Source organism: Panthera uncia, chromosome B4 (genome assembly GCF_023721935.1).
Source record: "Panthera uncia isolate 11264 chromosome B4, Puncia_PCG_1.0, whole genome shotgun sequence".
In the NCBI taxonomy this organism is placed as follows: domain Eukaryota; kingdom Metazoa; phylum Chordata; class Mammalia; order Carnivora; family Felidae; genus Panthera; species Panthera uncia.
The window spans coordinates 10783233-10806980 of NC_064809.1; the positions used below are offsets into that span (position 1 = coordinate 10783233).

Sequence of the window (23748 nt, forward strand, 5' to 3'; positions counted from 1 at the left end):
TATTCAGCTGTAAAAAGGAGGAAATTCAAATACATGCCACAACATGGATGAATCTTGAAAACATTATACTGAGTGAAAGAAGCTAGATACAAAAGGCATATATTGCATGATTTCATTTACATGAAATACTCAGAACAGGCAAATCCAAAGCGACTAAAAGTAGGCTAGTGGTTTCTTTGTCAGGGGAAAGGGTGGGCAGAGAAATTATGGGATTGATTACTAATGGATAGGAGATCCATCCATACTAATGGGTGGAGACAAAACGTTTAAAATATGATCATAGTGATGGCTACATATATTCAGAATGATGAATTGTATACTTCAAATAAGTGAATTGTACAGTATGTGAATTATTATCTAAAAAACCCTTTTTTTTTAAGGAAAAGAACTATAAAGAACCTTAAGATTTATCTAGTCACGTGCTTCCTAAACCTAACTATACAGACTAGGTTAAGACAGTCAAATTCTCTAGCATAGGGACCCCATGCCTTTCAAAAGTTCATGTTTGCTTTTCCTTAAGACCTACATTTGCACCTCTTTTGCTAACTGGAAGAAATCTAAAGAGGAGTTCACACTTTTATGAAAAAAGTTGAAAAGCAAATATAGCATTCAGTGCTGGTTTTGCAGCAAACACTTACAGAGGCAGCATGGACCGGGGGCAGCAAGAGTGGCCCAGCCAAGCTCCATCCCCAGGAACCCTGCATCAGATCGCCACAGCTCTGAACCGTGTGAACTGTGCCTCACCCAGACGGATTCTGGATTCTGTTACCACGATGTGTCCCAGGGTATCACAAAAGCCTAAGACAGGATTTTCTTTGGGTCTGGGTACATTAAAAAACTTTTCCATATGAATTTATGGTACTTACTGCTTTACTTTACACCATTTTGGCTTAAAAAAGGTTTTACAGGAACGGTCTACTTTCGGATAGTGGGGGCAACCTATATACAGTTAATCCCTGAACAACACGAGTCTGCACCGTGCAGGTCCACTTATATGTGGATTTTTCTCCCCAATAAATACAGTATAGTACTGTAAATGTTATTTTCTCTTCCTTATTTTCGTAATGACAATTTTTCTCCAGCTTATTGTGAAAATACAGCATGTAATAAACACACACACTACATGTTAATATTATATATATCATACATATATGTTTGTATAAACACACAAAATACGTGTTAATCACCTATTTATGTTATCAGTAAGGCTTCTGGTCAATAGCAAGCTGTTAGTTAAGTTCTGGGGAGAATCAAGTTATATGTGAATTTCTTACTATGCAGAGGACTAGTGCCCCTAACCTAACTCCTACATTGTTCAAAGGTCTACTGTCTATATAAAACCTTTGGGCCCTCACAGTCGTAGGCACTCAAATAACTATTAAACAATTCATTCTGATTTTGGTAGCACATTATTTGGTTAGCTCAGGCAGGATGAGCTGGAGAAAGGAAGGAATCCTGGCCACAGAAAAGAATCCTGGCCATAAAGACACTCAAAACGATTCATGTCCTTTGGGGAAGGTGGGGGAGAGAAAACGACACACCAACAGAAAGGTGCACCTTACCAAAGGGGCCCGGGGTCCCACAGAGTCTCGTTGGGCACAGGCAGAAAATGAGGCTAGGTAAGAGCAAGAGCTAAAAGAAGGTGTTAAGAATCTCCTTTCCCCTCTGCTGCAAAGTGTCCCAGCTTTCCCTAAGTCCAGAGACTCAAAGAATAACTGGCTACCCCTAATACCCTAATAACTGGCTCCCCAAGAGAATATTCTAGCCTGCTCATTCTAGACCCAACATTCTTTGTTCCCTCTTCTTACTGATTCCCTTAAAGGTGATCAGTCATCTCTTTTATTCAAGGTTGAATGAATAAAATCAATAAAAGATGGAGAAGGGTTTGTAAACCTATGAGGCCAAGGAGATAGGGAATGAGAAATAGAATGAGAAGAGACTCACTGGCACTTGACTATTATCTTTTTACTCTGGCCTCCCTAAGGACCAAGCTATAATCCTTAGGACAAGCCAAATACTGCAGGTAAGGTAGAAACGTGCCTGGGTATTAAGACAAAACAACAAAAAACCTTTCAAAATTAAAGGCTTTTCTGATTAATAAAAATATACAACCAGGCAACATTAACCTAGTCCCAGACTCTAACGCACCATTTCATAGATGTGTAAACAGAGGCCTTGACTTTCCAAATCACTCAGGAACGTTAAAAAAACAAAATTTTAACCAAACACTGAAACTGTTAGAGACTAGAGAGTACTATTTACACTAGAAAAGCAGGTAGATGAGACATCTGCTCTTACACAAATTGGGAGATTTTTCTGTAACTCAGCTCATCTGAAATGTATATAAAATACAGAAATGCCAGTAAAGAGTAATAGTCATTGCTACTTGTACATTCCATTGTTGAACAGACTACCCCCTACCAGCCAAACTATAATTGGTATCTCTTATTGTTTTCAGGAAGAGAACTTACTAGAGATAGAAAAACCTAATGATCTGAAACAAATCCGTGTATTTGTGAAGCAAAGACAACAGTGCTAGCCCAAGGCTCCATGTGCTTCCCCACATCTTCCGAATGTCCTTTTGATCCCTCTCAGGCTTCAGGCTGAGTGTAAATGACACATCACTTTTTGTCCACGGTACCCAGAGAATGAGCTGAGTCCACACACTGTCCTCCCGTGCCATGGCAGTCTTGGAAGCTATGGCAATGATTTAAGATGAAGTTTATAAACTTCATATTTTAGAGTAAACGCAAATGTTGCAGAATGTTTGATGGAGGCTACCAAATCAGTCCAGATTCAATGAAAGGTAAATTACAGCAGAAGTCACAAGTGAAAAGTGAACAGAGAACTAATCCAAACAGGGCAAATTTCTGAAATCGATTTATATAAACCACAATTTATTTAAAAAACAGAGAAGGGTGCATGGCTGGCTCAGTCAGTAGAGCATGTGACTTTTGGTCTCAGAGTCATGAGTTTGAGCATCATGCTAGACCCAGAGATTACTTTTTTTTTTTAATGTCTCTGAGAGAGACAGAGAGACAGAGCATGAGCAGGTGAGGTGCAGAGACAGACAGAGACAGAATCTGAAGCAGGATCCAGGCTCTGAGCTGTCAGCACAGAGCCCAACATGGGGCTCAAACCCACCAAATGTGAGATCATGACCTGAGCCAGACACCCAACCGACTAAGCCACCCAACCGACTAAGCCACCCAGGCACTCCAGCTTAGAGATTACTTCTAAAAAAGTAATAAAAACTTTTAAAAATAGAAAAAGAACAAAGAAAAAGAACAGTTCCTTTAAAAATACCAAAATTTACCAAAAAAATACTGCCAAAAAAAATTCTGGCCAAACATTTTGGCATGAATTTAAAAATACTAAATGAATCCTAAAAGAAATGAGGAAGAGAGCGCAGGGGAGAACAGACTGTGTAGAACGCTGAGTAAGAGACAGAAGATAAGAAAAGAAGACACTGAAAAGAATGATTGGTGAGAATATGACAGCTACAAATACACAAAGGAGATTCAACATATGCATGCCTGGAGTACTTAAAAAAGAAAACCACAACAAGAAAACACAACAAGTATTCAAACACATTTAAAGATGAAAATCAGGAAAACTTCCCTGAAGTATTTAATACAAAAACTGAAAGGGCGTTGAGAGTGACCCAGAATGATCAACAACACAGCATATCCATCCTAGTAAAGCCACTGGATTTACTAGAAAAAAAAATTAGTTGAGCAGCCATATGAATCACCAAATAAATTAAAGAAAGAAAAAAAAGCAGGCTGGCCTCCAATTTCTCCACAGTAGTAGCAAATGCCAGATGACTCCAGGGTAACACCTATAAAGTATTCAGGGAAAAGGCATGAGCCATAGATCCTATAACCAGCGAAGCTGTCCTTTGAGTAATGAATCTCCAGAAACATCACTCTGTACAAGAACTCAAGGGATATTTTTTCCCAAGAACTCTCCTTCAGAAAATCATTAGAAGATAAACTTCAGCAAACCAAAAGATAACTAGGAAACCAGAGAAACAAGACTGGCAGGGAGCATGGAATATTTTAACCTGTAGAACTAAGATAAAACAAATGAGGGGGTCAGAGTGACAAATGAGGATGTAAATGTCATATTCCCTATCAGGATGTGTTATCAACACAGAGACAAAACAAGGGGAGGGAGAATGGAAAAGAGGATGGGAAGTCTGGTAAGCTTCCTGCTTGCCCATTCGTAGTGCTGTGAGCGAATTAATATTCAAGCTGATAAACCCTACGATACAAGCATAAGCACACTTAACAGTAAAAAAGGAAAATGTTAAGGAAGATAACAGTAGGGACCAACACCAGATGGGTGAGGACAGAGAGTGAGAAGAAAGGACGAGAACACAGTTAATTTTATCATCACTTGTGGTAGGAACAACAAAGACTGTCTAAATAAATGACCAAGAAGCAAACCCATAATTATGAAGCTAACTACTAAAATAAAAATACAAACCCTCCTCAAATCAGAAAAATGTACGGAAAATAAAATATAGATTATACAATGAAAGACTTTAAAAATTAAACCAAAAAGACAAATAATGTAACAGAACACGGACCAATCATATCTGTCTTATCAAAAATGTAAAAACCCTAGGGGGGCCTGTGTGGCTCAGTCGGTGAAGCGTCTGACTCTTGATTTCGGCTCAGGTCATGATCTCATGGCTCATGGGATCAAGCCCCACATTGGGTTCTGCACTGACAGTGCAGATACTGCTTGGGATTCTCTCTCTCTCCCTCTCTCTCTCAAAATAAATAATCGTTAAAAAATAAAATAAAACTAGGGACACATGGGTGGCTCAGTCGGTTAAATGTCAGATGTCAGCTCAGGTCATGATCTCACGGTGTGAGTTTGAGTGCCACATCGGGCTCTGTGCTGACAGCTCAGAGCCCGGAACCTGCTTGGGATTCTGTGTCTCCCTCTCTCTCTGCAGCTCCCCTGCTTGCATTCTGTCTCTCTCAAAAAATAAACATTAAAAAAAAATTTTTAATAAAATTATAAAAAATAAAGTAAAAATCCTAACTCAATTGTAAGAAACATATTTTCAGAACAGATCTCTTTTTTTTTTTCTCTTTTCTTTTTTCTTTTTCTTCTTCTTCTTTTTTTTTTTTTTTAATTTTTTTTCAACGTTTTTTATTTATTTTTGGGACAGAGAGAGACAGAGCATGAACAGGGTAGGGGCAGAGAGAGAGGGAGACACAGAATCGGAAACAGGCTCCAGGCTCCGAGCCATCAGCCCAGAGCCTGACGCGGGGCTCGAACTCACAGACCGCGAGATCGTGACCTGGCTGAAGTCGGACGCTTAACCGACTGCGCCACCCAGGCGCCCCAAGAACAGATCTCAAAGTAAAATTCAATTCAAGAATATACAAGAGAGGGGCACCTGGATGGCTCACTAGGTTGAAGGTCCAACTGTTGATTTTAGCTCAGGTCATTATCCCAGGGTCGTGGAATTGAGTCCTGTGTCAGGCTCCATGTTCAGATTAAATGCTTAAGATTCTCTCTCTGCCCCTCTTTTCGGCCTGCACTCTCTCTCTGTACCCCTCTCCCCAGCTTTCTCTTGCGCGCGCGCGCGCTCTCTCTCTCTCTCTCTCTCTCTCTCTCTCTCACACACACACACACACACACACACACACACACACACACACATAAATAAATAAATAAATAACACACAAGAAAAACTCAACTAAAATAAAGCTATTCTGAAAGATTGAATATAAAAGGGCAAAAGCTACTATAAAAACACAAATAAAAAGAAATTAGAAATTGTAATATAAATACCAGATAAGGTAGTAGCAGGCAAAAAATAAATAAATAAATAAAACGAAGAATGACACTTTATAAAAGGTGAAATTCACAATGAGGTGTAAGTTTTATCTTCACACCAAGTAACACAACAGTAACATTTGAAAAACTGAAATCACAGTAGTAGTATTAGTAGTAGTAGTCTTTAATTTACCTCTCTTAGCCCAGGACCCCCGGGCAAGTAGACAAAAAAGGTCAAGAAAACAGAACTCAATAAAAGTTATTTAATACTGTAAACTTCCCTGATCAGTACATTTAACTCTGCACCATAAAAACAAAGAATGTAACCTTTAGGGGCACCTGGGTGGCTCAGTCGGTTAAGCGTCTGCTATTGGTTTTGGCTCAGGTCATGATCTTGCGGTTTCTGAGTTCGAGCCCTAGGTCAGTCTTCAAGCTGACAGTGCGGGGCCTGCTTGGGATTCTCTCCCTCTCTCGCTGCCCCTCTCTCACTCATTCTGTCTCGCTCTCAAAATAAATAAATAAAAACTTGCAGGAAAAAAAAAAAAAGCATGTAACATTAAAAAAAAAAAAAAATCTCGGGGCGCCTGGGTGGCGCAGTCGGTTAAGCGTCCGACTTCAGCCAGGTCACGATCTCGCGGTCCGTGAGTTCGAGCCCCGCGTCAGGCTCTGGGCTGATGGCTCGGAGCCTGGAGCCTGTTTCCGATTCTGTGTCTCCCTCTCTCTCTGCCCCTCCCCCGTTCATGCTCTGTCTCTCTCTGTCCCAAAAAAAAATTAAAAAAAAAAAAAAAAAAAAATCTCGAGGAATGTTCACAAATATTGATTCTATAATAGGCCAGAAAGAAAATTTCAAAAAATTCCAAAAAGAATAAATTGTATTTTCTATTCATAGTGCAGTAAGAGTATGAGTTATTAACCAAGTTACAAAATAAAACAAAACAAAAACATCCCACAACCTGGAAGTTTTTCAAGACTTTCTCAAACATCTCCTTAAGAAACAAAAAGGAAATATAAACTAAAATTGGAGAATTTCTAGAAAACATACAAACAGAAATCACAAGTCAGAACTAAGACCATTCTCAGTAAATGCCAAATAAGTATTGGCATACAGCAAATGCCAAAAAAGTAACAGAATGAAGAAACCAAGAGAGAAGAAATCAGTAAAGATACAAGTAAGGAGTAAAACAATAGTAAAATGATGTAATACATTATCATTTGGAAGCTGGTCTTCTTGAGGCGTTTTACTGGTGAGGAAACTAAAATGGATTAACCAGTAGCTAACATGATCAAGAGGAGAAAAAGTCAGGGGAAGTAGAAATACAGCATTGTTTGTAATGGCAAAGACTGGAATGTCCAAAATGATTAAATATAGCACATTCATAAATAGAAACACTGCAGCTTTAAAAGGACAAGGGAAATCTTTATATACTGATCTGAAAAGATCTCCAAGATATACTGTTAAGTGAAAACAGTAAGGTTCAGAATGATAAGCACAGTAAGTTGCCCTTGTACAAAAAACAGGAAATATAAGAATCTATAATTGCATTTTCTTGTACATGAAAAAGAAACTTCGGGAAGATACCCAAGAATCGAGACAGTGGTTTCCAACTGGAAAGAGTAGAAATTGGGTATAGGGAGACAAGGATATATTGAAGGATGTTTTTCAGCACACAATGTTTTTATACTTCTGGTTTTGAGCCCTGTAAATGCACTACTTATTTTTTAAAATAAAATTTTAGATTTGCATATGACCAACATTAATTTATCAAATATTTTCAAGCACTTACCAAAACTGTATTTGGTATTGAAAATGTACAAAATGAAAAGATTCAGAACTCTCTTTTTTATTTTTTAAGTAATCTCTACACACAATATGGGACTCCAACTTACAACCTAAGATTAAGAGTCGCATGCTCTACCGATGGAGCCAGCCAGGCACCCCCAGAACGTTCAAAAAGCCTGTAGTCTTTACGCTTTAGGGGGACAGAGGTGGGATATGTGACTGATCCTTCGTACAAAGACAGTATGTGGAAAGTGCAATAAGGGCATCTATACGGACATAATGGAAATGAGGATGTTGTTCAGGGAAGATGACTCTTAGGCTAAGATTTAAAGGGCAAGCCAGAAATTTTTGGTGGAAAAATAAAAAATATGCCAGGCAGGGGCGCCTGGGTGGCTCAGTTGGTTAAGCGTCCAACTCCTGGTTTCAGCTCTGGTCATGATTTCATGGTTTGTGAACTCCAGCCTTGAGCTGGGCTCTGCAAAGACCGTGTGGAGCCTGCTTGGGATTCTCTCTGTCCCTCTCTCTCTCTGCCCCTCCCCTGCTCTCTCTCAAAATAAATAAACTTAAAAAAAAAAAAAAAAAAAAAAAGAACATCCCAGATTAGAAAACAGAGGCTTGGAAGTAAAGAGAGCAAAGGTATTCAAGAAATCATTACAGATCAGGATTTTGCAACAGGAAGAGTGCCTAGAATTCTGACTGAAGCTGAAAGGGGGCTAGATAAGAAAAGGCATGAAATACCATGTTATGTTATTCTATTGCCTTCTACATGTCCGCTATTATGCTGAGTGCTGGGGATAAGGAAGTAAACATGGCCTCCTCCCTGTAGCTTAGTCTAGAGGATAACACCCAACAAAACCAAGAAAGCAGCTTTTGCAATACTTTGATGTCGGGACCTTTCCTGTCTCTAGCTCTTTTCACATACTCCATTGCCTCCATCAGAATGCGCTCTCTACATTTCCTCTCCCCAGCCATTCCTAGCCTAGCTAATTCCTTTCTCAAGACTCCCATTAAATAACCCTTGTTCCAGGCAGCCTTCTCGGACTCCTGAGACTAAATCAATCAGTTCCACTTGCTATATACTTGAAAGCATGCTCTGATTCTTCTTGGTAACTACACTTAGAAGTCTTTGTCTTTCTTCTTTTCCAAACTGTAAGTGGTATGAATACAAGAGCCTAATCTGTCCTGTTTACACTGTATCTCTAGCACTAATCACAGTATACAGCAGACCCTTAATGAATTAATAAATGAATAAATTGTAGAACATAATTTAATCTTTCCTGATCACTCAGGTGGATTATAAAAAACCCAAATGATTGTATTTATACATTTCAGGTATACAGACTATGCGGTCTCTTCCTCATGGCTCTAGAATGCTATACATTTCAAGTACTTGTCCCTTGACTTTTTTTCTTTCCTCTCAAACCATAAATTGTTACTTCCCACTACTTTTAAGTCTACACTTCTAGCAGATTCCAAGTACATCTAATTTGCAGCCATTTCCTGAGCTAAACAGATAAACAGAGTTATAAGAGATACAAGTGGCATAAGACCAAGTAGCTTTTGAGGACTTTCTTGAGGGGGTGGTGGTTTGGGAGGGAAGGGTGTGGTGAAGGACAGAATGGGGATGCAAAGAGACAGTCTTTTACAAGTAAACTACTTAAACATCACTGCATAATTTCTTTTGTAAACAAGACCTTTTATTTTTGCTAACTTTGGTTTATTCTGTTATATAAGTTCAAATAATTGTTAATACATGTTTCTTCATGCAAATAAAGAGTTGAAAAGAAAATTCTGAAAATAAACATTCCATTGTAAAAGGAAAGGAAAGAATCAGTTGAAAAAAAAACTGGTCCAAGATACTGAGGAAAAAGTATTTGAGTTTTCATCAATTCAAGATGTAAGCTTTTTCCCATTTACAAATACATGAAAGTGGAATGTGCCTCACAATTAAGGTCTTAAATGTAAATGGCAATGTTTTTCTCTCTCAGTCGTACATAAAATAATGGTGTACCTCATAACTAATGGTACCTTAGATTTGATGAAATGCATATTATAAAAATATTTATCTATATGACTTTCTCAACTACATAATTCTTAATTACCTACTCACTATTATTAACATATTCCATCTCTCTTGCCCCACTAATATGAAAACCAAATGCTCATATTAATGATGGTGACAGGAGATAAAATCCAGTATGAAAGGGAAAAAACAAGTAGCAATTTTGTTTCACTAAGAAATCTCACATTAAGAGATCATGGGCCTCTCCAACGAATGGGCCTAATTAAAATTCTGCTCCAGAAACTCTAGTTAAATCCCTCAGAACCCTTATCTTCTGAGGAAAGTATGTACCCTAGCTATGTTGTATGTAATCATCATAATAGTTCACAAAATTATTTATTCATTGTTGAAGAGATAGAAATGCATCTCCTCTGGTTTCCAAGGTCAATAGTCTGAGTGGTCCTGCATACTTCAGGACCATTAATTTAGAGTAATTTACAGCATTATTATTCTCTAAACGCATTACACAATTAAATATGCTTCTTGAATTACTAGCAACATAATCACTAATGTGACTTTCAACTCTAAACTAGCATAATTACAAAAACTTGAAATTTTTCATTTATACACAACTGTAAAAATTAGATACACTAAGTCTGATCTTCATACAAAATAAAAACTCTCCAAAAAACTTACATACCTTTTGTTACTTTTTCTCCCTCAAAGGCAAAAATGTAAACCAATTGCTTCTAGAAATGATTAAGTTATTACTATTCTTATTAAGTTACTATTATTCTTAAATATTTTCTCTTAAAATAACAGGTAAACATCAGAAGAAATATTTCCACTAGGGCAAAAGAACAAAAGAACAGAAGTCAATGAGAAACAAGTCCTAGAAAATATGCAAAAAAACAATCATCTCGGTTGACAAAAGATATTTTGAGGGGATAATTAAATGTGAATGTTGATCTGATAACCATAATTACAGAGTAAAACCACTAACAAATTACTTTTTGTTTTTAGTACTTACCTTTGTCTGGGAACTATGAAGAGCGCCCGTACCAACTTCTTCCTATTTGCTTTTGTATTCATGTTCATGCAAAAATCCATTGCTGCCTATGGGAGAAAAAGCAAACTTTTTTCCTTAAAAAACTTTTTTGATTTAGCTAATGAAAGCAGAAACCCTCCATGCTACAAAGGACTTCTATGTGTTCCTAAATATTTCAAAATGGTTTTAGAACACTGGTATTATAAGCATATGCCAAATTAAAGGATCACTGAACTTAAACTATCCTCTCCTTTCAGATCTCAAAATACATGTTTCATAAACTTTTTTTTTAATGTATTTATTTATTTATTTACTTACTTACTTACTTACTTATTTTGAGAGAGAGAGAGAGAGAGAGACCGAGTGTGAGCAGGGGAGAGGCAGAGAGAGAGGGAGACACGGAATCCGAAGCAGGCTCCAGGCTTTGACCTGTCAGCACAGAGCCCGATGCGGGGCTTGAACTCGTGGATCATGACCCAAGCCAAAGTCAGACACTGTACCAAATGAGCCACCCAGGCGCCCCTCATAAACTTTTTAATTGCAACCTAGTGTTAAAAACAGAACCCCAAGTGGGTAGACTGAAGACCTACCATGAACTATCTGGAAAATAACTGTATGAAATGTGTAATTAATGCCTTTGACCTCATTGAAGTCAAGTAATATCAGAAAAAAACTCTGACAGAATTAGAAAGTAGCAATAATAGTTACCAGGAGCCAAGAAAATTATTAATGCTAATAACAATAAAAAAGGAGCAAAGATAAACTGGAAATGAAAAGAAGGCATACATTATTCTCAGGAATATGTAAGAATAAATGCCCCAACATTGACGAAAAAGATTTAGTTTAGTGTCAACAATCAGACTTGACAATTTAAACTAAAGAAACCACATCGCAATATTGTAATAAATGCCCACTGTTAATAAATACAACTATTATTTAGTGTAGCAATCCACCATTCTATGCTACAGATCAAAAAAAAGTGTTCAATATTTCATCAATATGTCTAACATATAAGCGTAAAAGAAAAGCTAGAAGAGATGAACATTCTGGAAAGCCACTGGAAAACAAAATATGAGTAATTTTTAAAATACGGTATTTTTAGGGGCGCCTGGGTGGCTCACTTGGTTGAGCTTCCGACTTCAGCTCAGGTCATGATCTTGCGGCTTGTGAGTTCGAGCCCCGCATCGGGCTCTGTGCTGACAGCTCAGAGCCTGTGGCCTGCCTCAGATTCTGTGTCTCCCTATCACTCTGCCCTAACCCACTCGCATTCTGTCTCTCTCTCAAAAATAAATAAGCATTAAAAATAAATAAATAAATACATAGATAAATAAATAAATAAATAAATAAAATACAGTATTTTTAAAACCCAGGCATGTATATTTTTAAAATGTTAAAGATTTTCAGTTTATTGTTTGATATTTCATTTAAGAAAAATAACAAGTTTAAGTTATAATTTAAAAAAGAATAGAGGCGCCTGTGTGGCCCAGTCGGTTAAGCATCAGACTTAATTTCGGCTCAGGTCATGATCTCACAGTTCATGAGATCGAGCCCCATGTCCCATCAGGTTCTGTGCTGGCAGCATGGAGCCTGCTTGGGATGCTCTTTCTTCCCCTCTTCCCCCCCCCCCCCCCCCCCTTGCTGTGCTTTCACTCTCTCTCGTTCTCTCAAATAAATAAAATAAATAGGAATAAACTACCTTTAAATATACTTCTGAGGATCTCAAATATTGTCCTTCCATAGGCTCATATGTAATGATTATTTTATCATTAATCCCAATTTCTAATCTGATAATCTCTTGATTATCAGATGCAAATAGAAGATCCATAGAGTTCCCTGAACTATAAAGGATTTCTACTCTTCACTATAGACAGAATATACTGTAACACCTCCTATTTGGTTAAATCTTTTGATGAAATAAATGGCACAACTAACACGGACTAGATTCAAATTCAGGAAACTGACTCACACTGGAAGTATTCATCAAGATCGAAATTTTACATCAACAATTAGTCAAGAGAGTAAAATCAATTTAAATCTTTCTTCTGCAGGGTGCCTGGGTGGCACAGTCAATTAAGCATCTGACTCTTGGTTTCAGCTCAGATCATGATCTTGGGTTCATGAGTTCAAACCCTGCATCAAGCTCCATGCTGGCAGTGCGGAGCATGCTTGGGATTGTCTCTCCCCCTCTCTCTCTGCACCTCCTCTGCTCATGACTGATCTCTCTCAAAATAAATAAATATTTTTAAATTTTTTTTAATTAAAAAAATAGTAATAAATTTTTCTTAACGCTTGTAAAAAAATGTAATAAATGTTATTAAAGCTTACATTTTATAACATTAAAGATTACAGCTAATTAAAATAACAAAGAGAAAATATAAAAGTATAACACATTTTCCTTCAAGCAATTCACCCATATGAAACACTGAAAAATTCTGGACCTAATAAACAAAAACCCCAAGTCATGAAATAAAATGAAATAGGTTAACTCAGGAAATAAAATAGGTTAACATTGGAAAACTTCTCACACAAACATGGGAAAAAACCTCAAAGCAAAATTTGTGATGATATTAAGAAAAATTTTAAATAGCTAATATTGGGTATATTTCACCATAAATTAGAAAACATGAAAAATAAAATGTATTTCAATAACTACTTTAGAACACTATCCTTTAAAATACATAAGTAGTTTGCATATTCTATCTAAATAAATTTTATGAAGACAGAGAAGGCAATATTCACTTCACCTACCACAATAATCAAAGGTCAGTTAGGGAACAAACCTACAACGTTCAAAAATCTCCACAGATTAGGAGTCCCTAAAGCATGTCAATGCTTGGCACACAGTAGGGATTTAATAAATATATGCAATAAATAAACAAAAGATGACATGAGTAGAAAAACTGCCAGAATGAATAAATTTCAGAAAACTACAAAGAAAAAAGCTTCATGTGTATATGAATTCCTAGACTTAACCAGTCCTGTCCTATGGGGAGAAAGAAGCAAAGAGGTCGCCCTGATGGTATCTGTCTGGGTAACAACAGCTAAGTGACAACTCAATAAGCAGTATTTTGAAAGCTGTTTCAAAACATTTTAGGTCAATGAAAGACAATCCAGCAATCATTTCTTATTTTATTTAGTAAAAATACATTCTTATAATCATCAAATATATGCAGAAATAAACTACCATGAATGACATTACCCATAGAAAGTTACTTAAAAAAAATCTTCACTCTGATTTCTATATTGTTACCTAATTACTGAGTTCAAACAAGTCTTGGATTTTTCTACCTGTTTCCCAAGTACCTTTCCCTCTTAAGCCAATTGCACCTTTATAAATGTATATGGGAAGAAATTCCCTTCATGAAGAAGTGGACTCCCAGGGGAACCCACTGGGGTCCAACAGGGAAGAGTGGCCCCTATTTTTCACCTGACTCTGAGAGTCAACTTCGAATTGAATATATAGTCATTACTGGCAACAGCTCTTAATACTGAACTGGGCGCTAAAGGATACTTTTCAGTACACACTTGGAACAATAACACTACTAGTATACAAAACCGATGAGACCCTTTCCACCTTCAGTTTTCATGATGATGCTCAAAATGGGGTACGGGGGTAGAGCAGAGTATCAAGATTTCTCTTTCATCCTCTCATATGAATGAATATATGAAAATCTGGCAAGGGAAAGATTCAATCATATTTCAAACTTACTAAGTTTTTGAAACCCATACATTGATTTAATCATTCCAAGAAGTAAACCAACTTGGAAACAGTTTTTCAAGCCTGCTCGATTACACAAATAGTTACTGAAATACATCTAAATTATTTGAAGAAGGACTAAACGAGTTCAAAGTTGAAAAATAACCTAACTTCTATAATTCTCTATAGGAAACCATCAAAGCATTATGAGGGAAAAAAAAATTAAGTATAATAAACTTTGACAAAAAAATGGTTTAAAGCAACAATTTTCAAACTTTAGGTTTGAAACTTTAGGTTTGAGCCCTTTATTTTATACTCTCAAAAATATTAAGAACCCTAAAGAATTTTATTTATATGGGTTACATTTATCAACATTTACTGTACTAGAAATTAAAACTAAAAGACTTTTAAAATATTAATTCACTTAAAAATACCAACAAACCTATTAGTTGTTACTTTTTTGGGAAATAACTATATACTTTTCAAGATGAAAAAAAATTTAGTGACAAAAGTACTTTTTTCGAAGTTAGCTAGACTTTTGTGTCTACTTATGCATTTAATCTGTGGTGATTTGTTTTTTTGGATGAAGTAAATAAAGAAAATCCAGCTTCACACATATACATAGCTGAAAAAGGGAGGTGTATTTTAATAGGTGTATTTTAATATACTTTCCAGTAATCATAGATATTCTTTGATACTACACCAAAACTTGACAAGTGACAGTTTTTTAAGGGCTAGAAATCAATTTTTCATGCCATGTTACATTAAAATCCACTGGCCTATCTTGTACTTTTGAATGCATCTTTGATACCCAAGCAAGATTCTGTTAACAATGTGTAGGGGTCACTGAGAACAATGGTTCACTGAGCTGTGCAGATGTTCCACACACATACACGACATTTTAGAACTGTATTATTTAATATCACTGCCAATCTCCTCAATAAAGTCTCTTCAGAAAAGAATTGGGAAGGTATCAAATTTATGGTGGCAGTTTTCCAAAATTCTAACTTCTGTTGAAAACTCAGATTTGTTCATTGGTAATACTTTGTTGTTTTCCTTGAAGTGAGAGGTGCACTTCGTTCGTGTTAGAAAATGGTCTGCTAAATACCCAAGGTTGAATAACCACAGTTTGCCCACTGGTTATTTAAGTACTTTTTCCAAGTAAAAATGGTATTCCATGAAAAAAGCAACTAGTTGAGCTTGCAACTCAAACTATCACACAAGTGGTTTTTCTCAAGACAACCTTGACACAGCAAAAGTGCCTTACACGCCATTCCCATTTTTTCAGATTAAAAGGATGTGCGCTCAAAGGTTGAAATGAAATAAAATTACAAATTTTGATGGAGTCATCAAGGAGATTCTTAAGTGAAAGCAGCACTCTTTTTTTAATTCATGGCAGTGAAGAATACAAAGGCTATAGCTTGCTACCACTGCACCCACTAATGCCAAATTGCCGGCTGCTTTTGCAAATGTCAAAGACAATGAAAAGGTGGAGGATAGAACCCTAGTATTAGTATGAAAGTTTTAACCTTAAAAACGTCATGAAAGCACCTCAGAAGACTCACTCCAAGAACTGACAAAACATACTTTAAGAACTTCTGGTCTAAAACCATATTTTCCAGACTCTGGGGTCCCTATGTGAAGGGGAGAAGTGTCACGCCAACAGGATTCTAGACACCATTCCAGACTATAACAAATAGTTCTCAACTCAGAGAACACTTACAAATTGGCTCCAATCTTCTATGTTTATTTTGTATTCTCATATAAGATTCCATTTGAAGAAATGGTTCATTCTATGGCTAAAATAGTCCAAAACCCACAGACATTCCTAATTAGAGCTATCCTACAAGGTTTATGTGCTTGCATAAAGTTAAACAGACAATTATACCTTGTCTATCAGATCTCGGTTGACACAGTTGGGCAACTGCTGTAGGAAAGCATCTACTATGAGCTTGAGATGAGATCCAGTGCTGGCTTCTTCATCCTCTTGTTCTAATATAAAATTAGTGTTTAAATAGGTTAAAAAAATACAGAGAGACAATCTAAGAATATAAACATTCAATTGTAAGTTTTTTGGGAAATAATCTAGAGCTTTTCTAACTTGTGAAAAAATAAAGCCTTTTTTGAGCTATTACCCTGAAGTTTGGATATCTCTAGAAGCATAACCCAAAGTCATTACAGTCTTGCAGATGCTGAATATGAAAAGGTAAACTTTTGCACCAGACACAAAAACTTAAAAACAATTGCCCTTAGTTTGACAGTAAGTTTGTTATTTTTATCTGCTGAGCATCTCTTCCCCCATGTCTTCAAGTGACAGCACTCCCATCACCTGCTCGCCTTTGAAGGCAACCCATGGGACTGTGACAGGGAAGGGCACTGCTAAAGCACAGCACACCACCTTCCTCTCAGCCACAGGCAGTCATGACACAGAGCCAGATCCTTCCATGACACTTAAGTACTGACAGTGAGAAAGGAGAACCTCTGATGTCACTGGTAGGAAGGATTTGGGCCTAGAGCAGCCTCCAGCCATGCCCACTGTCCCTTTCAGGATATAGAGAAAAGAAAATCTGCAGGAGCAAACAACGAAGCCAATACATAAATATGCACGCAATACTGACAGAAGGTATCCTTCTAATTAAAAAAATCCTAATAAATGGATAACGAAGATGTGGTACACATATAACATGGAATATTATCAGCCTTAAAAAAGAATGAGATCTTGCCATGTGCAACAACATGGATGGACCCAGAGAGTATTATGCTAAATGAAATTAGACAGAGAAAGACAAATAAATACCTTGGGATTTCACTCATATGTACAATTTAAGAAACAAATGAACAAAGACAAAAGAGACAAACAAAAAAAAGACTCTCAAATACAGAGAATTGCTGTCTGGTGGTTGCCAGAGGGGAGGTAGATGGGGAGGCAGATGAAACAGATAAAGGGGATTAAGAGTACATTTATTGTGATGAACACTGAGTAATATACAGAATCACTGAATTATTACATTGTACACCTGAAAACCATGTAACACCATATGTTAATTATACTTCAATTAAAAATGTCCTAACTAATAAACTCAATAGAAGTATTTAGGAAACAATTAATAGTATAACATTTTTATTATTAAATATAAAACATTACTCAATTATAAAGACAGATATAAGTATAACAGATCAACTAATATATTAGTTGTCTTTTTATAATTCAGCCATTTTAGAGTAACTTTTAAATACCTTTATGTTAAGACTGTAAAGATTAGGGGCACCTGGGTGGCTCAGTCGGTTGAGCGTCCGACTTCAGCTCGGGTCCTGGGCTCGCTGTTCAGGAGGTTCAAGCCCCACATGGGGCTCTGTGCTGACAGCTCAGAGCCTGGAGCCTGCTTCTGATTCTATGTCTCCCTCTCTCTCTGCTCCTACCCCACTTGCAGTCTATCTCTCTCTCTCTCTCTCTCAAAAATAAAGATTAAGAAAAAATTTTTAAAAAACAAAAAAACAAAACAATAAAAAAAAGGACTGTAAAGATTATACCACAGAATTAAAGTAAATTCAGGACAAACTACCAAGTAAAGAAGTGTAAGAAATATCTATTAAGAAGATATTTAGAATGTAGATGATCATTAAAGCATATAGTCACATTATATGGGACATGTGGTGTTTCTGTTCTAAATCCTAAAATCCAAAAAAGTGAAGGCCTAGAAACAACAAGAAAAAAAGGAATTACAGAGTAAAGATCTATATTCTTAACGAGGGGTTCTGTGTATAAAGCTTAGTTAAAAATTAAATCGTTAGTGGGGTGCCTGGGTCACTCAGTTCGTTAAGCATCCGACTTCAGCTCAGGTCATGATCTCATGGTTTGTGAGTTCAAGCCCCACATTAGGCTCTCTGCTGACAGCTCAGAGCCTGGAGCCTGCTTCGGATTCTGTGTCTCCCTCTCTCTCTGCCTCTCCCCTGCTCATGCGGTTTCTCTCTCTCAAAAATAACATAAACATTAAAAAAAATTTTTTTTAATTAAATTGTTAGCAATATAGCGCTTACCTTGCTCATCAAGAAGTTTCTTTGTAAGATCCTCAGCTTCATCTCCACCTTCTAATTCCAAGGTATCATCATTAATTTCTAGGTTCTCCAACTCAAGTTCCAAATCTTCAGGATTCGATACCTCCTTATTATCTTTAGGTTCTTTTGCCTCTATTTGAAAACAAAGAATCAGTATCTCTGAATTAAAAGTCATACTGAAATCCTGACACAAAAAATAGGTAAGGATTCATAAAATCTGCATCATTTGTTCTGGAACCTATATATATACCTGGTAACAAATCTGAGCGTATATTTAATATACTCAGATTGTGTAAAATGTAGTATACTCATTGAGAACAAAAACCATAACTTCTTTGATTCAATATGCCATCTATTTACTGAAGGGATGGAAGGAAGGAAGGAAGGAAGGAGACGTACACGGTGTGAAGAATTGTAGTAAAGATGAGAAGAAAATAAAGTTGATTAGATAAAGTGGACTCAGATTAAGATGGGTCCCAAACTCCACCATGACAAGTTCAGACTTTCTCTTTTATGCAGTATGAGCTTTACTCAATCATGAGCAGAAGATAACATTTAAACAAATTTTTAATGTTTATTTTTATGAGAGTGTAAGTAAGGGAGGGGCAGAGAGAGAGGGGCCAAAGGATCCAAAGCTGGCTCTGCGCTGATAGCAGCAAGCCCATTGTGGGGCTCAAACTCATAAACCGTAAGATCATGACCTGAGCCAAAGTCAGACACTCAACAAACTAAATCACCTAGGCACCCCCAGGAGGTAACATAGAAACCTGAGGCGATATGAAGGGGCGCCTGGGAGGCTCAGGTGGTTAAGTGTCCGACTCTGGCTTAGGCCATGATCTCACGGTCTGTGAGTTCCAGCCCTGTGTCAGACTCTGTGCTGACAGCCTGCTCCAGATTCTGTGTCTCCCTCTCTCTTTGCCCCTCCCCCACATGCACTCTGTTTCTCTCTCAAAAATAAGTACACATTAAAAAAAAATTAAATGTGAAGTGCTGTGAAAACTAACTTACCAACAATATACAAGATAAATTAGAAAGAAAGGAAAGATTAGATGTGAAAAGACCAATCAGGGAAACATCCTTATGATTTAGATGTCAGGGGTTAGAAGAAACAAGCAAAATGGCTAGCAGTTGGTAATAAGGCTCAATAAAAAAGATAAAAAAGAAAGAGGAACTAAACCCAATTTCAACAAGATTGCCATAATGTTGATCATTATTTCCAGGTGATAGGTAACCACCAGTTCACTATACTAGCCTTGCTTTTGTGTTTGAACATTTTCATAAATAAAAAACCAAACAATCCTAAATTCAAGACTTTATGCTTAAGAGTGGTAGACTTATAGTGTTGACTAAAATTATTATATTTCTCACCCTCATCTTCTAATCTCATAATTTCTGCATCGAAAGCAGAAATGTTTCACTGATAAATGACACCACACCATATTCGGAAGAATCAAAGCTTTAACTAGTAAGGACTGGTTTTGCTGCCTCTATTGGAGGCAGACTTTTCTCATTCATTAACCTTTTCAACTAACACTTAAATTCCTACTACATGCTAACTACTGTTCTAAACAATAAGGATACAACTTTGTACCAGATGAAAACCCTGCCCACATGGAGCATACACTCACACTCACTCCCCAGCGATCTCTAACATCTGCCTATCAAAAGCCAAATGAGCTACTATGTATTCAAAACTATGCCAAGCTGCTGAATATTCACGAAAAGCTTAAAATGTGACCCTTGCACTCAAGAAATGTACAATCTACCCAAGGAAATTAAGCCGATTTACATGAGAGACTCAGAGGGGTATGGGAAGGGGAGGAGAGGACCCCAAGCAGAAAACAGAACAATGAATGAAGGCCATGAAGCAAGAGAAATGGTCTGTTGCAGACACTGAAAAGAAAAAAGTAAGAGTAATGTGGTATCAGATAGTGGAAAGGAAGACCTAAACCAAACTATGCAGGGCTCAAGAGACCATGTTAAGTTTACATTATATTCCAAATAAACGCAAATCCATTAGAAGACATTAGAGTGAAATTAATTTTTTAGAATGTATACAAGGCAGCAAAAGCGTATCCAGGGCAGCCAGGGAGGAAGTATCACATAGTGGCCCACGTTCAGAGGTGATGGCACCTGAGGTGAGAACAGTAGCTGTAAGGATAAAACCAATCTGAGATATATTTAAAAGGTTGAATTAACTAGATTACTAAAGCGACTGCTCCCTCCTCTTCTATCTGACCCTGAAAAACACTGACACTTAAAAGGGCAAATGAAAGTGGAAGCTGAAGATAAACAGTAAGAAAAGCCAGGAAGGGTTAGTGCCACAGAAGCCATGGAAAGGAAATGCCCCACAAAGGAAATAGTAAACTGTGCTGCATGGTTTGAGAAATCAAATGAGACAAAGACTAGAAACTGCTCATGAGACACAGCAACATGAAAATGATGGTAACTTTGGCAAAAACAGTTTCAGGGTAGAGGAGAGGTTGAAGCCAGATTGGAGCAGACTAAAGGAGGAAGTAAGAAAGTAAAGAATCTGCACATAGCCAATTCTTTCAAAAGGACTGCTTAAAAAAAGATAGATGGAAAGAGATGAGAGACCCAGGAGGTGTCAGAGTATTCACAACTTGTTTGATCTGTTTTGTTTTTTAAAGATGAGAATATATTTGAATGCTGAGATTACAGATCCAGTAGAGAAAAGGACAGAGAGACCGAGAGTTTGATACCAAAGAAATCAAAAAAGGATGGATGATGGACTGTAATAGGGTTCGAAAGAAAGAGGGCGACAAGATTCAGAGCAGTAAGATGAACTGGCCTTTAACAGAAGGTATAAAAGTTCACCTTATCACCCAGGGAAGAAACGTTTTAGAAGCCCTAAGACAGGTAGATTTATAAATCAGAAGGGGCACAATGTTGAAGGAGTTCTATGTGATGGCTTCTATCTTCTCTATGAAGTACTAGAGTGCACATGATTATCTGCTAAGCTGGGAAGCCGAATGAAACTGGAGAAAGAATGAAAATGTGTTTGGAGTATGGGAGAGTTAGCTGAGGACAAAGATGTTGTCAAGTTTCCATTCACTGTTGGGGACCTGGTTGAGGTTGGTGACCACGAATTTATCAAGTTCTCAAGCTATCTAACTGACCTTCTATATCTAGGAGAGCATAACAGTTTGGATACAGAAACCAGTATGTTGGATGACTGAGTTCAGCCAAGGTTGAACTTGACAGGCATATATAAATGAAAGACAGAAAGAGAAAGAATGTACAAGAGAAATACTAAAGATGAATACCTGAATGCAATCTAGAAAAAAAGGTAAATGAAAGCAGGTGGAGACTAATGGAATGGAAAAAAACAAAATTAAGGGAGCCACACAATGGACTAGAGGTCTCAGAGAAGCACAGTAAGAGGGGCAATGAAGGGATCTGAAAAAGTAAGCTGCAAGGACAGAGAAATATTGAAGTTAGAGATTTCAGGGTGGTGCAGTTTGGGAAGACTATTAGTATTTATTTATTTATTTTTAGTGTTTATTTACTTTTGAGACAGAGAGACAGAGCATGAGAAGGGGAGGGGAGGGGCAGAGAGGGATGGAGACACAGGATTCAAAGCAGGCTCCAGGCTCTGACCTGTCAGCACAGCAGGGTCCGAACTCACAAACCTTGTGTTCATGACCTGAGCTGAAGTCGGATGCTTAACCAGCTGAGCCACCCAGGCGCCCCATGGGAAGATTAATTTTCTATCATGCTGGTAAGAATGAAAGGCAGTGAGAGATTCCTTAAGTTCAAACCAGTTACTGGTGGAAACTGTCCTATAATTTTTTATCCACAAAATACCTCTACCAAATACAAGGGCATTTTCTTTCTTTTGAAGTTCAACTATTTAGTCAGTCACCAAATCTGATTTATTCATTCTTGATTATCTGTATGTGAGACCATATCCCTTTCTTTTCATTCTTGTTACTGCTCCTATAACAGACCTCTTAACATTACTAAAACAGAAACCCAGCCAGTCCACACCATATTTCCACTTTACTTTATGCTGTACGTCACTGACTAGAGTAAACTTTAACAGAAAGTAACCAGAGTAACAGTAAGCTACTTATTGATCACAGCTATGCATCCATGTTATACAAACTTCAATTAAATGGCATTCACGGTTTATAGCAAGATAGTCCAAACCAATTTCCCCTACTCTCCTATTTATTACATCTTCTAAAAAGACAAAATGAATTATTTGATCCTTACTTCCTCTCCAAATATACTCAATCATTTCCAGCTTCAATATCTTTTTTCATGCCATTGTCTCTACTTGGAAGGTCCACGTCGTCTCTTGTCAAAACCCAAGCCAAACTTCAAAGTCTGTCACAAGTTCCATTTCTTCCAGAGTTTTATCTGATCTCCAACCATGGTTACTGCCTCCACTGTCACAGTTCTTTGTACTTTTCCTAAGGCCCCACACCTACTCTCCTTCACATTAGAATTCTTTGAGCCCTGGCTGCTCCCCACTAATGTGACCGTGAAGACCACAGACCCTGGGTTCATATTTGTCTCTCCCATGGCTCTCAGTACATTATCTCACATGAGAGGATGAGGTCCTACACCCACTTCTCAAAGAGAAACAAATATCAGAACCCTTCAAGTAAGTCAAACTTGCATGATGATACGAAAAACCTAGACCATGGTAAAAATCACACAAATTTTTCAAATCCTTAAAACTGTAAGAATTATTGAGGTGACTAATATTTTAGAAACTATTCCTCACTCGGGACTTCAACTCTATACATGAGAAGATACCTTCTGAAAAATTTTAACTGACAAAACTGGGTAGGAGGCATCTAAAATGAGCATTATATATATATTTTTTTCCCTATATTTTTTGACATATTTCAAATATTTCAACACTATTCTTCAAAAAATATAAAGTAAAATTTACCTTAAGGTAAGAACGTCTTTGAGATCAACCAAGGTTTTTATATTTTCAAAGTACCACAGGGGCCCCTTGTAAGGTGTTCTCACCATAGGATGACCCCAACTACCCTTTTCACAATAATACCCTAATTTTCAATGTATTTTAACTTAGATTCTGAAGGATGTTATAAAAAGTTAAGAAACAGTTTTACTATTCTTCTTCCAATCAGTATTCTAACCAGCACCGCCCCATCCCCCATTTAATATGTTACATATGGAAAAAAAGAACAAAACTAATCCTTCAATTTTTTTTTTCCCCAGTTAAAAACTTTTGTGTTTGGGTGATAATGATATGTTATTACACGTGTTACCTGTAACACATGCACCACTGTGGTGGGGATGTTGCCCATGAGGGAGGCTGTGCATGTGGGGGGGGGGGGGGGGGGGGGGGGGGGGGGGGG

General features: G+C 37.3%; 1 protein-coding gene across 4 annotated transcripts in view; it reads right to left on the reverse strand.

Moving 5' to 3' along the window:
• The window catches only part of UPF2 (UPF2 regulator of nonsense mediated mRNA decay), a 110826-nt gene that overhangs the window by 56058 nt on the left and 31020 nt on the right, over positions 1–23748 (reverse strand). For all 4 annotated transcript variants that reach the window (XM_049626827.1, XM_049626830.1, XM_049626828.1 and 1 more), the window contains exons 6-8: positions 18368–18517; positions 16218–16321; positions 10615–10700 (exon numbers count right to left, since the gene is read on the reverse strand). In XM_049626827.1, the coding sequence (XP_049482784.1) occupies positions 10615–10700; positions 16218–16321; positions 18368–18517 (340 nt within the window). The remainder of the gene's footprint in view (positions 1–10614; positions 10701–16217; positions 16322–18367; positions 18518–23748) is intronic.